General features: G+C 41.9%; 2 protein-coding genes across 2 annotated transcripts; both read left to right on the forward strand.

Annotated features, from left to right (window-relative positions):
• Positions 1 to 8,967: 8,967 nt before the first annotated feature.
• Positions 8,968 to 10,710, forward strand: LOC131002938 (uncharacterized). The gene has a single exon (XM_057929448.1). It carries the CDS (start codon positions 8,968 to 8,970, stop codon positions 10,708 to 10,710), a length of 1,743 nt encoding a protein of 580 aa, XP_057785431.1.
• An 86-nt stretch (positions 10,711 to 10,796) lies between these two features.
• Positions 10,797 to 14,840, forward strand: LOC131003027 (uncharacterized). Its single transcript, XM_057929523.1, has one exon. The coding sequence runs from the start codon at positions 10,797 to 10,799 to the stop codon at positions 14,838 to 14,840; it is 4,044 nt and encodes a 1,347-aa protein (XP_057785506.1).
• Positions 14,841 to 16,343: the final 1,503 nt, after the last annotated feature.

The following is a 16,343-nucleotide window of genomic DNA, read 5'->3' on the forward strand; positions in this document are numbered from 1 at the left end:
TAAGATTTCTTTTTCCTATAATCCGTTGCCGTTCCTTCTTCTAAACTCCGGCGAAATAGTCGCCGCTGAGCTTGTGGTTCGTCCGCAGCTGAGACCTGGAGTTCGTCCGCCGTGCCGTCGACCCCCACCCCACCGACGACTTCTCTATTTTGATACCTTCATTTTCGAATCTGCCGTGATTCTTCCTACACACCTATGGTAAGTATTAAATTAGTTTCCTAACTTAATAACATGTTTCACTATTTTAAATATAGAATGATTATTATTTAAGAAAGAACAAATTTTGGAAAGAATATTTTTAGCAGAGTTGCCAGAGCAGAGGGTTAGAGCCAAGTTGCCAGAGTAGAGATGCCAGAGCAGAGATGCCAGAGCCAGAGCAGAGTTACCAGAGCAGAGTTGCCAGAGCAAAGCTTCCAGAGGAGAGCTGTCAGAGCAGAGTTGACATAGCAGAGCTGCCAGAGCCAGAGCAAACCAGAGCAGAGCTTCCAGAGCAGAGGGCCAGAGCAAAGTTGCCAGAGCAGAGCTTCCAGAGCAGAGATTCCAGAGCTAAGTCATTAAAGTCAGAGCCAGAGCCAAGTCGCCAGATCCAGAGTCAGAGCTAAGTCGTTAGAGTCAGAGCCAGAGCCAAATCGCCACATTAGGCCTTAGTTAATTGCATACCTACATTCTTAATCCTCGCTTTTCCGATATTTATAAGTTTTAATTGCATACCTAGATTTTTAGCTATAAATTCCTTAGTTAATAATGATTTACGCTGCATCGTGTTTTTTCAGCCAACACAAGGTACTTTTGTTCTTCTTTTGCTGTGTATAGGGAGCAAAGCAAACCTTTTGCTGTGTAATTTTAGTGCTTCGTATTTGAATAAAATTTGTTTCTGAATTGTGAAAGATATGTTATAAGCCTTTCCACGGAATATGTAAATTACAGATGATTGGGTCCATATAATACCATTTTGAGTTGCCAGAGTAAAGCTTCCAGAGCAGAGCTTCCAGAGCAGAGTTGCCAGAGCAGAGCTGACAGAGCCAAAGCTAACCAGAGCAGATGTTCCAAAGCAGAGGGACAGAGCCAAGTTGTCAGAGCAGAGATTCCAGAGCTAAGTCATTAAAGTCAGAGCCAGAGCCAAGTCGCCATATCCAGAGTCAGAGCTAAGTCAGAGCGGGATGATGAGGACAGAATCCAGCTCAGTAATTAGGGGACAACGACCTGGCAAGTTATAATCTAATAATAGCCTTAATTAGTTTAATGGCGAGCATGCAGAATAGATGACCAGACGAATTTACTACTTTACCCCAACTGTAATGCCTATAAATACCTACGATGATGAAATAAAGCACACGCTCTCTCTTTTACTGCTTTAAGAACTCTTCTCTTTCCTTTCTTTCTAGAGTTTGAACTAATAAAATTACATATATAAATAAAATATCTAAATTGTTAGAGTTATGTTTGTTAGATAGTTGACAATTGGAGTTATGGTTGAATATAATTTCATATTTGATGATGGTCTCTCAAACTCTAGATGAGATGATGCTCAAAACTCCAGACGAGATGATGCTCTTTCAAGTTTTAGACGAGATGATTCTCTTTCAAGTTTCAAACAAGATGATGCTCAGAAGTTAGAGGTGATCTGTCAAGTTTGCGACGAGCTGATGCCCACAACTTGGTTGGTCTTAAAACTCCAAATGATACGATGTTCGATAAATCAGTTATGGTCTTTTAAATATCAGGCGATATTATTTTTATAATTAGTTATGCTTTTAGAAGTTCGGAATTATTTGATACCTATGTCAAATTTATATGTCTTTCTACTCTCTCTCTTTTTTTTTCTTACGCGTCAACTTTTTATAAAATTTCATATGAAAACTAATGGGTATTTTTATGATCTCAACAAAATTAATAATTTAATTGCTAAAAGTTGTTGACATTAATATAATTTAAAATGTATTACTAATTTAATTTAATTAATTATATAAATAAATTACATAAAAAATTATTTTATATAATTATCATAAGAATAACATAAAATATATAAATTACAAGAAAATATGTATCCGTCGAATTTCGACGGGTAATACACTAGTGAATATAGGTTCACGGTAGCTTATATATTCTTTGACCGACATGAAAGCCCGTGAATTTCAATTTTTAAGATTTTTTTTATCATTAATATTTTTTTAGGAAACTTATAAAAAATACCAATTTTTAAAAGTGATATATTTTTTAGCCCCTCTTTAAAACTAACTCTTTTGTATGCCAAAATGAATTAAAATACTAAAATACCTTTTACGGTCACCACTATTTTAATTTTCGCACAACATTACACGTGCCCATGATGGTGGACACGATCATGCCTATCGTGTCCACGATCGTGGGCACGTGTCATGTTGAGCGCAAATTAAAGTGGTGGGGACCGTAAATGGTATTTTAGTCTTTTAATTCATTTTGGTATACAAAAGAGTTAGTTTTAAAGTGGGGCTAAAAAACATATCACTTTTAAAAATTGGTATTTAAAATCTTGAACCCCTGAATTAATTTATATATCAGAGCATGTCGGTTTAACTAATTGGAGTATGAATTAATTTGATTATGCGTGTGAAGATGAACAAGTCATTCCCACCTTCGAATATTATCGAGTCTAATATTTCATTTTTCACATTGTATAAGAATCTCGTGTCTTTTAATACGAAAAAATTATAAACAATTAACGAAATAAGAGCGTGTAATTAGGCAACACATGCTTAATTATTTTTAAATTGAAGCATGGATTGTTGTGGGTCGAACTCAATTAAAATATGAATAAACAAATTAACAACATAATTTCTGGACAATACTTTCTGGTTCATCGAGTTCCGGCCACTGATCGCGATGACAGAACGATCCATGTTCTGGGCGCAATGGGTTTTATGCCGTTCAACAGCCATTTTTTTTAATTAAAAAAAGAGACAAGTATAAGAAGCTAATCATTCGAGTATATGAAGGAGTATTACACAAGTATGCAGTATCAGTTTACTTGCCTAAAACTTTAGTTGCCCATATCCTTTCATTATCCATGTGGCTCGGCATATCAGCTTTCAACTCATTCGGCAAAGCCGGACAACGGTAAATGTCGAGCCTATCGTGGTGATGCTGTAGACTCCCCTTCGAATTGCAAACAGTTCCACAGTTTTGGCAAATTTTTAAGTCACCCATCAATTCTTTCATTTTTAGGCCACCATTCAATTCCTTCTCTACAACCATATCCGAATGTTTAGCTAGGATATGTTGTTTTAAATCCTCTACCGATTTGAAAAACCGGCCACCCTTAAAGCTGGTGCGGCCACTTTTGCGGTTGCGTCCAAGATAGCCAACATGTGAACAAGGGATTCGTTTCTCTCTGAGCAGAAGTTTGGCGAGCTATGTGCGAGTAAATTTTGGATAAATTTCAAATGATAGTGGTCAGTCTCCACTAAGCGGCCCGCCGCTCTTAAAACGCGGTAAACCAATTGCCTTATGCATGCCAATAGAAGATAATTTTGGTAGTACGTTTCTATTAGCATAGTAAAATGTACATGGCCTCAGAACCATCATGCAGCTAAAGTTAGTCATCTTTGACTTATCAGCTACCACTTGACAAAACTTTTCAGCCGCGGAAGCCTGATTCACGAAATCGCCGATTTCTACAGAGGATCGAGCAAATGTCTTTTCAGCCGCGGAAGCCTGATTCACGAAATCGCCAATTTCTACAAAGGATCGAGCAAATGCCTTTTTGACAGAATTGGCCAAGGCCATTGAAAACCGTCGTTCAACAGCCATTACTTGCGGGCAATTCACTCAATGAACTGTTGGACAGATTTGGAGATAGTTCAACCAATAACTTAGGAGCCTATGCATGTCACAAGACAAAACTGGACCACTAGAAGATTACTTGTCCTTTTTTGAGAAAATGGTCGCCCAGCTTTCGTCACTTCCTCCAAAGCAGTACCTGGGGATGTTTCTCGGTGGACTTCAGACTTTCATTCGAGATCACATTGCAGACTCAGAGATGTTGAACGTATTCGCTGCCATCTGAGCTACTCGACGAATCGCTCAGGCCTATAAACATCCGCCTACGAGGTCTTTTTTCTCTTCTAGTGCTTTTACATGGCCAACCTCATCATTTTGCAGCTAAACACATGTCCAAGAAAACTCAAGTGGACAATATAAAAATGTGGTTCCACTAAGATCCCAATAGTGTGGTACCAATCGACGAGTTCATCACAATTTCAAAAAGTAGGCATCTTTCACCGGAAGAGCAGGAGGAGTATCTACAAAAGAAAAGTGCTTCTGTTGTAGTCAATTGTACAACCTGTTACATAAGTGTCCAACGAAGTCTATCGCCGTGGTGTTAGAAGCAGATGACGGTGAGACAGATAGCGAAGGTGAAGAGGCCAGCCAGGAAACGGGCGCGATGGTTGACAACAATGAGGTTAGCACCGAATTGCAGCAATTAAAACTCTCTCATTTATCCTCAATGGATTCGTTTTGTTTTTTCTCTTGAACCTCTTTTTTCTTTTTTAATAAAAGTTTTATTTCAGCAGTTATCCTCAATAGATTCAACAAAGCTCAGACATTGAAACTTTTTTCTCGAGTGGAGGGGCACAACATGCTGACCATGATTGACAGTGGGTTGAACCACTGCTTCATCGCCGAGAGCGTGGCTCACGCCCTAGAGACGGTTATCAAACCTACAACCAATTTCAGCATGGAACCAAAGTTCATTCCAAGGGCTTATGCCACCAGCTTCCATTTATCATATATAGGCATTTCTTCCGTGTTACGTGTTACATATTTCCATTGCGCGGCATTGATGTGATCTTAGGGGTCTCGTGGTTAGCTCAATTAGGTGATATCACTGCTAACTAGGCTAAACTAACAATTGAGTTCACGGTGGAAGGAAATAAGTTGATCTTGCAAGGGGAACCCTCTCTTACCCGAAAGTTTTTCGCACGACCTGATTTGGCTTCGTTGGAGCAAGGGGACGAGGCATGGCTCTTGTGGGCTGTTGAAGGGGTGGACTTATTACCTTTTTCTGCGCCTCTATTTCTCACAGTAAAACAACACAATGAGTTGGAGGTGTTATTGGCATCATTTTAGTCCATCATACAGGCACCGACAAGGCTACCCCGAACTCGACAGAACGATCATCGCATTGTTTTGCAGGAGAGAACACCTCATATTTCTGTCAGACCATATCGCTATAATCACTCTCAAAAGGACAAAATGGAAAAATTGGTGGCAGAAATGTATTCCAGCCCAATCCTTTGGTTCATAAAAAAATGGCTCGTGGAGGTTTTATGTGGATTCTTGTGCCCTTAATAAAGTGACTGTGGCGGATAAATACCCTATACCCGTTATACATGAGCTTTTGGATGAGCTACATGGGGCGAAATGGTTCAGCAAGCTAGACTTACGAGCAGGTTATTACTATATTAGAATTGTTCCCGAAGATGTGCCAAAGATTGCTTTTAGGACTCACTCAGGACACTACGAGTTCCTCGTCATGCTTTTTGGACTAACCAACGCCCCCGCAAAGTTCCAGAGTATGATGAATGATATTTTTCGCCCGTTCCTAAGGAAGTATGTGTTCATATTTTTTTATTATATCTTGATCTATAGCTCCTCATGGACGGTGCACCTACAACACCTGAGTAAGGTTTTCTCCTTTTTATCTAAGCACTCTTTGATTATCAACCCTAAAAAGTGTGTGCTTGGTAGTTCGTAGGTGGAGTATTTGGGGCATATTGTGTTGTCGCGGCGTGACGATAGATTCGACTAAGGTAGGCGTGGTCCTCAAATGGCCGACACCCATCTCTCTTAAGGGCGTGAGGGGATTTTTGTTTTCATGGGTTACTATCATCGCTTTGTTTGCGACTAAGGCACACTCTAGGCTTCCTTGACTAGACTATTCAAAAAGGAAGGACAAAAGTCCTGGCAATGGACACCCGAGGCGGAGGAAGCCTTCTAGCAACTCAAGAATGCTCTAACTACGACACCAATTTTGCGGATGCTTGACATTATGCAACTTTTCGTCGTTGAATGCGATGTATCGGGGACAAGTATCGGTGCTGTTTTGGTTCAGGCAAAATAACCCATCGCCTATTTTTGCAAAGGGTTGTCTGGGCGACTCTTGTCTAAATCCGCCAATGAAAAAAAATTGATGGCTTTGGTTTTAGCGGTACAACATTGGCGCCCCTATCTCTTAGGTCGTACATTTTTCGTACATTCAGATCAACGCAACTTAGAGCAACTATTATCTCAGGCTTTAACCACCCCGGCGTAGCAGAATTGGGTGGCAAAATTTCTTAGTTTTGATTTTGAAATTATCTATAAAAAGGGGCAGCTGAACCGGGCCGCATATGCTCTATCATGACGTGATGAGAGCGGTAAGCTGTGTGAGTTGTCGGTCATTTCAGCCCCAAGGTGGCGGGAGTGGTAGCAGCTTCAGGAGGCAGTGAAACTGTTTGGCTTGAATTATGACTGACCTGGAGAGCGAGCGGCCCGAGCCTCCGCACTACAATATGTGACAAAGGACCCTCATTTACAAAGGTCGCATTGTGATTCCTCCCTATTCACCTTGGGTTCAAAAACTAATCGTCGAGTTTCATGCCACCCCGACGGGGGGTCACTCGGGAGCTTTCGGGACACACCGACGATTGGCCGCCAACTTGTATTGGCCATGAATGATGAAAATAATGACAAAGTTTGTGGCGGCTTGCGATGTATGCCAAAGAAGCAAGTACCAGACAAAAAAGACTGGTCGACCTATTAAATCTACTGCCGATTCCAAAGCGAGTGTGGAAAGATATTAGTATGATTTGGTCACTGGGTTACCTCATTTGGGAGGCATAGACTGTGTACTTGTTGTGGTAGACCAGTTCTCTAATTATTGTCACTGCTTAGGCCTCAAACATTCTTTCTATGTTAAGTCGGTGGCAGACACCTTTGTGAGAAAGGTGGTGCGGCTGCACAGTATACCGAGCACAATTGTTTTAGATCGGGATCTGATCTTCCTTAGCACCTTCTAGAGGGAATCTTTAGAATGTCGGGAACCAAGCTTCGCATGAGCTCAACCTATCATCCAAAGACAGACGGGCAATCGAAAGTTATGAATAGGTGTTTGGAGACCTATTTGTGTTGTCATCCAAGGAATTGGAGTGAGTGGTTGTCGCGGGCGAAGTACTTTCTCTACACATGATTTAAGTTAAGTGCCCGGTCTATGAGTGATCCCTGCCCCCTATTTGTTCCTTTCTTTGAGGAGAGATTTGAGTGCAGGCCCTGGTAGACTCGTTGCGAGACAAGGATGTTGTGTTGCGCCATTTGAGGGTCTATTTGGCAACAGGGTTTGGTGCGAGCGGCTAGCAAACACTGTCCACCCTTGGAGTTTGCTATTGGTGACAAGGTACATCTTAAATTTGGAGAAATGGCTCAACTTAGTTTAGTTTCGCTTATCTCGAAAGGGAGATAATGCATTAAGCGAGGGAGGGACGTCCGAGAGGCAGACACTCTGGTCTGGAGCTTATGTCGTTCCCTTGATGAGCCTTGGCAGGGTGAAACTAATTGTTGTCTATGATTGCCCTAAGTATGGGAAAACCCCAACGAGAATGGGGATGTGGCAAGCATCGTCCGTGATAGTTGGTATCAAAATAAACCGGCGGGATAAGCCGTTTCGTATGGGCAGAATGAGATGCTCCCCTTCAGGCGGTCTTTGGGCAAGCAGGTCTCTCAGGTCCTTTGAGAAACCCTGGTGCCCGGGAGCAAGGTGTTAGGTGTCGCCCTACCTTATCGTGCCCGGTTCGACTGCGAGGGCCATGCACATGCTCGGCGAAGGAGAAAGAGTCCTCTATACCGGGTCTCATTTGGGTGCACGTCGTGTTCAGGGACGTCTATGAATCAAGTGGGGTAAACTGTCACACGACGCCATTTTCACCCTCGCACGCCCGTTTCCATCGAAGGGCAAGTCGTGGCGAGGATCAAACGTAGACTGGCGCGTGTGGACTCACCGGGAAATTGCTTGAGTGCACTTTGAAGAAATTGCACAACTTGGTTCCGTCTATCTCTAAAAGGAGGGAACGTCTTAAGTGAGAAACGAACGTCTAAGACCGGACACATTGGTCGGGAGCTGATGTTGTTGTCCTGATGAGCCTTGGCAGCACGAAACCAATTGTTCCCAATGATTGCCCCAATCGTGTTTAACATAATCCAAAAATCTTATAATACCATTCATGCATCATTCTTATTTGATTCAAAATTTTTAGTATACCTTTTTTGAATCAAATCATTTTATTATTTATTTGTATGGTTTTATCTATGTATTTATTTATTTATTTATTAGTATTATCGTAAGTAAGTGAATATGAATCATTCGATAATAAATTTTGAATTTCATTGTCTTATACAAAATGGTTCACACATGGATAACTAAATAAATTTTGATTTACAGATAGAGACGAGAGATGAGTGCAGAGAATTTATGGTGTGTTGCAACAAAAAAATAGAGGTTTCTTCTAAAAATGACTGAGTTTGGTGTTTGTAACTTATAATGATTAGAGCTGGTCTCATGTCAGGCCTCCTCAGCAGGTAGACTATATATGTCTCTGCGCATCAACCAGACCCGACATGTTGTCGTATTTTATTCTGACTATTTATGCTTTTCCCCCTAACTATTTTTAGACGATAAAGAGATGAATAATATTCTAGGCGAGGAAGAAGTTAGCAATGTTTTCTTTGAGGGAAAAAAGTTAGCAATATTAAAAGACGCATATTTTTCTTCTCTATCTAGTGTAAGAGAGTGAGGCCCTAAAAAAAACAAACAAATTAACAAACTACTCCATTAAGAAAGTAAGGTCAGAGACCTAATTGGACTTTTTTATTGCTAAAACAAAATCTAATTAACATAAACCAAGATCGAGTTACCTTCTAAAACCCTCGAACGTGGTCTCGCCGTAAGTTCTCATGGAGTTGCCCACGCATCGTGATTTTCCTGTCGTTTCGAATAACTTCTCTCGACCGCCGCTTACCAATGAACCGCTGGTGGATTCGTTGGCTCAAAACTCGGGGAGTCGGAAGACTACAACAGATCATTCAGAACCTGGTAAGAAACACGCCACGCCAACAAACCCTAATACGGCTAGGGTTTCCTACTCTTCGAAACTCAAGGACGCCGCTTCCAAGCCTCCTGACGTATTAGCACAGGACTTTTGCTCTCTACATCCGATTAAGAAAAACAACATTCTCACGTTTGACATTCCAGATGAACTTTACCAAGAACAACTACAGAGTTTCAAATTTGCGCTTCATGCAAGGCTCATTTTGCAAAAAGGGGATTCGCCAAGAGCCGCGAAGGATATTCAAACGGAACTTCAATCCATCTGGAACATCGCTGACCCATGGCAGGTGATACCTATTGGCAAGGGATTTTTTACACTAAAATTCTCTGGGGAAAGAGATATGGCGCTGGCTAAATCAAAAGCTTTCTGGAAGTTAAGAACGGGAATTTTCAAAATTCGAGAATGGACACCTCTCTTCAATCCCTACAAGGAATCTGCTGCGTTATCACAAGTGTGGATGCGGATTTATTATCTACCTCATGAGATATGGCATCCGGAGGTTATATCGGGAATAGCACGATCGGTTGGATCGCCGATCAAAATTGATGGCTCAACCTTTCTGGGATCGGTGGGCCACTTCGCTAGAGTCCTTATGGAGATTGACATGACGAAGGAAATTACTTACTCTCTAAAAGTGAATCGGGGTTCGACCTCCTTTGATATCGAATTTGTTTATGAAAATCTTCCGTACTTCTGTGGGATATGCAGAAAAGTGGGTCACTCTTCAGACAAATGCAGGAACAATAAGGATCAAAAAGTGAATCAGGCTTTGGAAGATAAGCACAAGGATCTTGCTGGGAAGGAGAATAAGAACACTGTCGTGACAGAACGAAATAAGGAGTATAAGACTAGTGGGAAGACATGGCAGAGTGCAAAGGCTCCGGAAGTTTTAACAAAAAACTCTTTCGAAGCTCTTGAATTGGTGGAGTCGGAGAATACTACTCTAGAAGGCAAGAATAAGGGAGATGCACCCGAAAAAATTCATGAAGTGCAAACTAAGGAGGTTAGTACCTTCACTGGAGTGGACAATGAACAACAAGACTTGGTCGAGGGTCTGGTAACCAGCGATGAGGAGGAAGAAGAACAGCCATCGCCAAAATTGGATACTGGGAAGGGTATGACGGAATCCCAATTTGTGGACGCTGTCAGTAACCTTGTTAATGAAGAGATGGAATGGGTCAAAGAGAAAGAAAAAATCTCTGCAGCAAAAAAGATTGAAGCTACAAAGTTTCAAGCGAAGATGGAGACAGCTATTGGTAAAACTACGGAGCAGGCCCCCATTAAAAGAGTTCTGCGTTCTACTGCCAAACAAGTTCCCATAGGCAAGGAATTGACAAAGAATAAGAAGAATAAAGCTGCTGAATCTTGTAAGAGTCGGACCAAGCAGGAGTCGAGTAAGCTTGGGATCGATATTATTAATGAACAGTTAAGCTTGGCTCATGCAGCAGGGAGGAATCCTCGGGATTTTGTGATTGACTCCTCCAATAGCCCACACATGCGCACTATGTCAAATGTTGCTAATCAAAGTTGGGCTGATGAAGTCGAGAATGAGGATCTTTCCTCAGCAACGACATCCAGTTTTCAATGAATATTTTTTCTTGGAATGTTAGGGGGCTCAATGAAGAAACTCGTCGAGCCCTCCATGACCATTGTAAGAGATTTCATCCTATTCTTATGGGCATTTATGAACCTAAGAATGATTTTTCCAAAATTCCAGTTGCTTACTGGAATTCCATCGGTCTGTTTCCGACTTTTCAAAACTTTCGGCAAGGACGGAGCCCGAATATCTGGGTCTGCGCGGCGCCGCATGTTACTGTCTCTTTGGCTTTCTCTTCTAGCCAAACTATTATTGTGGATTGCTCTTGGAATAACATTTCATTCCGGGCTGCTTTTATTCATGGAGATAATTCGCATACTGAACGTCGACTTCTGTGGATTGATTTGTTGAATCACGTTGTGGAAAAAACGGTTTTTATCGGTGACTTTAATGCCGTTAAAGGGGCCCATGAAAGAAAGAGCACTTGTCTGCCAAACGGCACTTCATGTAGGGAGTTTGGTGATTTTATTGCGGCTTCGGGGCTGATTGAATCTAACACTACGGGGCTCTTTTTTACGTGGTGTGGAAGACGTAATTTGCCATCACATGTTGAATCGGTTCTGGACCGTGGCTTTTTCTCCTCAGATTTCGCAAATTTGTGGGACTCTCTTAATACTCATGTTCTGCCGAGGTTTTCTTCTGATCATTCGCCTCTTATTTTACAATGTATGGAGAGGGCTGCGGTTAAACGTAGGCCCTTTAAATTTCTTAATATGTGGTTGGTGCATCAAGATTTTCGGGAGTTTGTGAAAACTTCTTGGCATGCGGATTTAAGCATTACTTGCCCTATCCTGAAGATTATGGTAAAACTGAAAAGGCTGAGATCGAGTCTTAAAGGTTGGAATAAAGAGGTTTTTGGCCTTGTGGATGTGGAGATTAATCAGCTTCAGATGGATTTGGAAAGGACTCAGAAACGTATCTCAGTTGAAGGCTACTCGGACACTCTCTTTGATGAAGAAGTAGAGCTTCAAGCTCGTTTGAGCACGAGGCTGCTGCGCAAAGATCTGTTACTGAAACAGAAAAGTAGGATACGGTGGTTAAATGACGGAGATAGAAACACAAGTTTCTTCCATAACTCGATCAAAGCTCGGAAAAAGCAGCCTTATATTCCGCAGTTAAATATTGATGGGACGGACTCTTTTGATCAAGAGGAGATTGCTGCGAATATCGTTCGTTATTTTTCCAATTTATTTGCTGATTCGACTGTTAATGCTGTCACGCCTGAAGATGTGAGGAATTTGGTGAATAGTTCTGTTTCTCAGGTGCAAAATACACATCTCACTAGCATCCCGATGGATGAGGAAATTAAGGCAGCGGTCTTCGACTTAGGAGGTGATAGTGCAGCCGGGCCTGATGGCTTCACTGGAGTATTCTTTCAACATTGCTGGGAGATCATCAAAGCGGATATTTGTTTGGCTATTAGAACGTTCTTCAACAGGAACTATCTACCTCATGGACTCAACTCCAACACGTTGATTCTTATACCTAAAAAGGAGGTGGTCGAAACTGTGATGGACTTACGACCTATTGTCCTATCCAACTTCTTTTTTAAAATCATCTCTAAGATTCTGGCGACTAGACTCAGTTCTGTGGCGGCCGAGTGTGTTTCACCGAATCAATTTGGGTTTATCCGTGGCCGCTTGATTCACGACTGCATTATGCTCGGCTCGGAAGGCATTAATTGCATGAATCGTTCGTGCAAAGGCAGGAATATGGCTTGCAAAGTGGACATTAAAAAGGCCTTTGATACGCTGAGCTGGTGTTTTATTCTGTCTGCTATGGAGGGGATGGGTTTTGATCAGCGTTTTCTGGACTGGCTTTCTACTATCTTTGGTTCTGCCCGCCTCTCTATCTTGTACAACGGACAGCTCTTCGGTTATTTCGCTTGCTCTCGTGGGGTGAGACAGGGTGACCCGCTTTCGCCTATCATTTTCGGCATCGCTGAAGATGTTCTTAGATGTATGTTTATAAAGGCGGTAGAAGATAGTTGTCTGACGCCGATGAAAATGAGTCGTGCCAGCCTTTTCCCTACTCATTTGTTGTACGCTGATGACATTCTCTTGTTTTGCAAGGCTACTACTAAGAATGCCCGGACTATTCGCAGCATTTTACAGCGGTATGGGGAGCTTTCGGGACAAATATGCAACCAGGAAAAATCGCATATTTATTACGCCAAAGGAGTTCCCTTAAGTTATCAAAGACAGATTGGCAGGATTCTTCATTTCCGGGTGGGACGGCTGCCTATGATTTATCTGGGAGCCCCTCTGTTTGTTGGAAGACCTAAGGCTATTCATCTTGCTGCCATAAAGGATAGGATTATTAACAAATTCTCTCGCTGGAAAGGCTCTCAACTCTCCATTGCGGGGCGAATCTGCCTCGTACGTTCGGTCATTCAGAGCTCTCTCGTGCATACGATGATGCTCTATAAATGGCCTAGATCTCTTATCAAGGAGTTGGATAGGTCCTGCAGAAATTTCATTTGGATGGGAAATATTAACAAAAAACCGTCTTGTGCAGTTAGTTGGGAACGTGTTTGTGCGATTAAGGAGGAAGGAGGTCTTGGGATTCGCTCGTTTCATATGATGAATGAGTCCTTTCTTATGAAACTTGCCTGGAAGGTGATTGTGGGATGCCAATTTGGGTTTGATGCAATGAGAAACCGCTACCTGAATGACGTGGGCAGGCCACGGTCGGACTTCTTAACTTCTTCGATTTGGGTTGGAATTAGACGTCTCATACATGACCTCATCGAAGACTCCTACTGTCTTCTTGGAAAAGGCCTTTCGGTGTACTTCTGGCATGACGACTGGCTCGGTTACACTATTGCGGATAAGATTAATTTGCCAAGTTTTATGCGGTCAAGATTAAATAAAACGGTGGCAAACTATTTCTATGACGGAGTTTGGCACTTCTCGCAAGAGTTTATTGAAGAATTCCCTTACATTGTTTGTGATATTTTACTGTTGCCGATCGGTGAGGATGAGGATGTCAGATTATGGAAGCCGTCTGTGCACGGGGACGTTACTTCTGCCCTTGCTTTTGTTTATAAATGTCACCGTTTCCCCAGTGTTTCTTGGGGTCGTTGGCTGTGGGAAGATTACATCCCTGTTCGTCGGTCCATCACTTGTTGGAGAGTTATTCTAAACCGGCTGCCAACGCGGGATAAACTCATTCGACAAGGTCTGGTTTCACCCAATTATTGCTCCCTTTGTTTTCACGAAGCAGAAGATCTGAATCATGTTTTTTGGGAGTGCGACAAAGTTCAACCTGTATGGACAGAGTTTTTGAGTTGGTTCAATCAGTTGGAGGGGAGACATTGTGTTGACATTCATAGCTTTCTCATCTTTACTTGGTCAATAAAATGGAGCTCGCAAATTAGCGTTCTCTGGAAACTTGGAGTTATTTCAATGATCTGGGCGATTTGGAATGCGCGTAATAAAAGTCACTTTGATGGTGTTGATTTTCAAAGCCGTGCTATCCTTAGCTTTATCAAGTCGACGTTCTTGGAGGTTGATTCTTCTTTCTCCAAGCTGGGTTGTATTGATAACACTTGGGCTGATTACTTAATTATTCGAAAGTTGGGTGTTAAAGTACATCAACGTCCGCCGCCGGAGCTCACTTCGGTTTATTGGTCGCCGCCTGCGTTTGCTTGGATTAAAGCAAATACGGACGGTTCGGCGGTTGGGACGCCAGGTCGTATTTGTGCAGGGGGAGTTTTCAGAGATTGGCGAGGATTTGTGAGGGGATGTTTCCATGTGGAAGGTGGTACGGGGTATGCTTTTGAGGCGGAACTTTTAGGAATTATTACAGCTATTGATTTTGCTCATCATTGCGGCTGGTACAAGATTTGGTTTGAATCAGACTCTGCCTACGTGGTTAAAATTATGTCTACTAAATCAAGCAAAGTTCCTTGGCGATTCCAATCTATGTGGAGACGAGTCCTTTCGTTGCTTGATCATATGGATTTTAGAATAACTCATATTTATAGAGAAGGGAATGTTCCTGCTGACATTATGGCCAGTCCTCATACTCCTGAGGGACGTTGGACTCACAATATTCAGCTTATTCATGATGCCGTCATTCGGGATTTGTCTGTGCATAGCTATGTACGTCAAAGATAATGGGTTTGTGTTCTTGGGTGGGAACTTTCGCCAAACACTTGGCGGGTGGGACTACATGGATCTGTTTGGGAGTTGGGTGGAGGTTTTACTCGGTCATGATTGGTTCTCTTTGCTGATTTTAAGAGGTCTCATGGTCTATATTCGGGAGAAGGGCGAATATTGGCATTCGTTTGGTTTCTACTTTGGTTCTAATTTTACGGACATTTCTTCGAACACTTGGTGGTCGTGCAGCTGCTGCGTTGGGAGAGCTTTTGGATTAGGAGCAGGAGTTAGACGTCATGCTGACTGGAGGCGTTGGTGTTCAGTTGGGGTGATCTACGGTTGTTGGAGGTCTGGAGAGGGAGGGCATATGGATGTTTTACGGCGACGGCGTATAACCGGCCGCATTACTCTGCATGCTCTTTGGGGGCTTTCCGATTGTTCTCGCTGTTTGCGGATGGAGGATTGGAAGAGGGAAGGTTGGTGGCGACGGCATTTAACCGGCCCAATAACTTTCCGGCTTGCTTTCTGGAAGAGGATCTTGCAGTCTCAGTTTAGGCGACGGCATCTCACCGGCCTAAACTGGACCTTCTCTTCCTTTGATGATTTTCCTTGGCTACTTCTTTACTGTGACTTCTGTTCGTGGGACGGTTTATGGCGCCGGAGATTAACCGGCCTTTTTCCTCCCATTTCTGTTGTCGAGCATTGGGCGACGGCGCATCACCGGCCTCCTGCTCTCTTTGTTTGTTCCTTTCGTTGGTCAGTTGGCGACGGCGTCTCACCGGCCTGCTGGCTTCTTTTTGTTGTTTGCTCTTGTTCTGTTTTCCTGAGCCGGGATGGTTTGGGACGATGGTTAGGCCGGAGTTCCTGAAACCTTCTCTTCCGCTCCTCTTATTTTTCTTTTTTCTAGACGGGTACTCTTTTTCCCTCTTACGGTTTTTCCCTTGTGGTTTTCCGTAGGAGGGTTTTAATGAGGCCCGGCCCTTAGCTTGCGGCTCTGTGCTCTCAAGGGTTTAGTTTTCTTTTTTTCGTTTTTCCTTTTTTTTTTCCTCCTTTATAAAATTGCATTTTAATAATTGAAATTAATTTGGTAATTAGATTAATTTTGAATTGATTTAACTATAATTACTTTATAGGATGTTTAAAGTATGATTAATTGAAATTAATTTGGTAATTAGATTAATTTTGAATTGATTTAACTATAATTACTTTATAGGATGTTTAAAGTATGATTAACTGAAATTAATTTGGTAATTAGATTAATTTTGAATTGATTTAACTATAATTACTTTATAGGATGTTTAAAGTATGATTAATTGAAATTAATTTGTTAATTAGATTAATTTTAAATTGATTTACTGTTTCGGATGAAATGATATGTTATTATATATTGTGGGATAGATTTAATCAATTTCTTAAGGATCTTCTCCATTTGGGATAGAAATTGATTATTTCTTAAGGATCTTCTCCCAACAAATGATTGTGTTTGATTTTATTACCTTATTTTTTTTATTGTTTTATATG

This window comes from Salvia miltiorrhiza, chromosome 1 (assembly GCF_028751815.1).
Source record: "Salvia miltiorrhiza cultivar Shanhuang (shh) chromosome 1, IMPLAD_Smil_shh, whole genome shotgun sequence".
NCBI lineage: Eukaryota > Viridiplantae > Streptophyta > Magnoliopsida > Lamiales > Lamiaceae > Salvia > Salvia miltiorrhiza.

What these genes read in the sequence shown, in the direction of transcription:
- LOC131002938 (XM_057929448.1), top strand. Translation starts at nt 8,968, where the DNA reads ATGGAGTTGCCCACGCATCGTGATTTTCCTGTCGTTTCGAATAACTTC.
- LOC131003027 (XM_057929523.1), top strand. Translation starts at nt 10,797, where the DNA reads ATGGGCATTTATGAACCTAAGAATGATTTTTCCAAAATTCCAGTTGCT.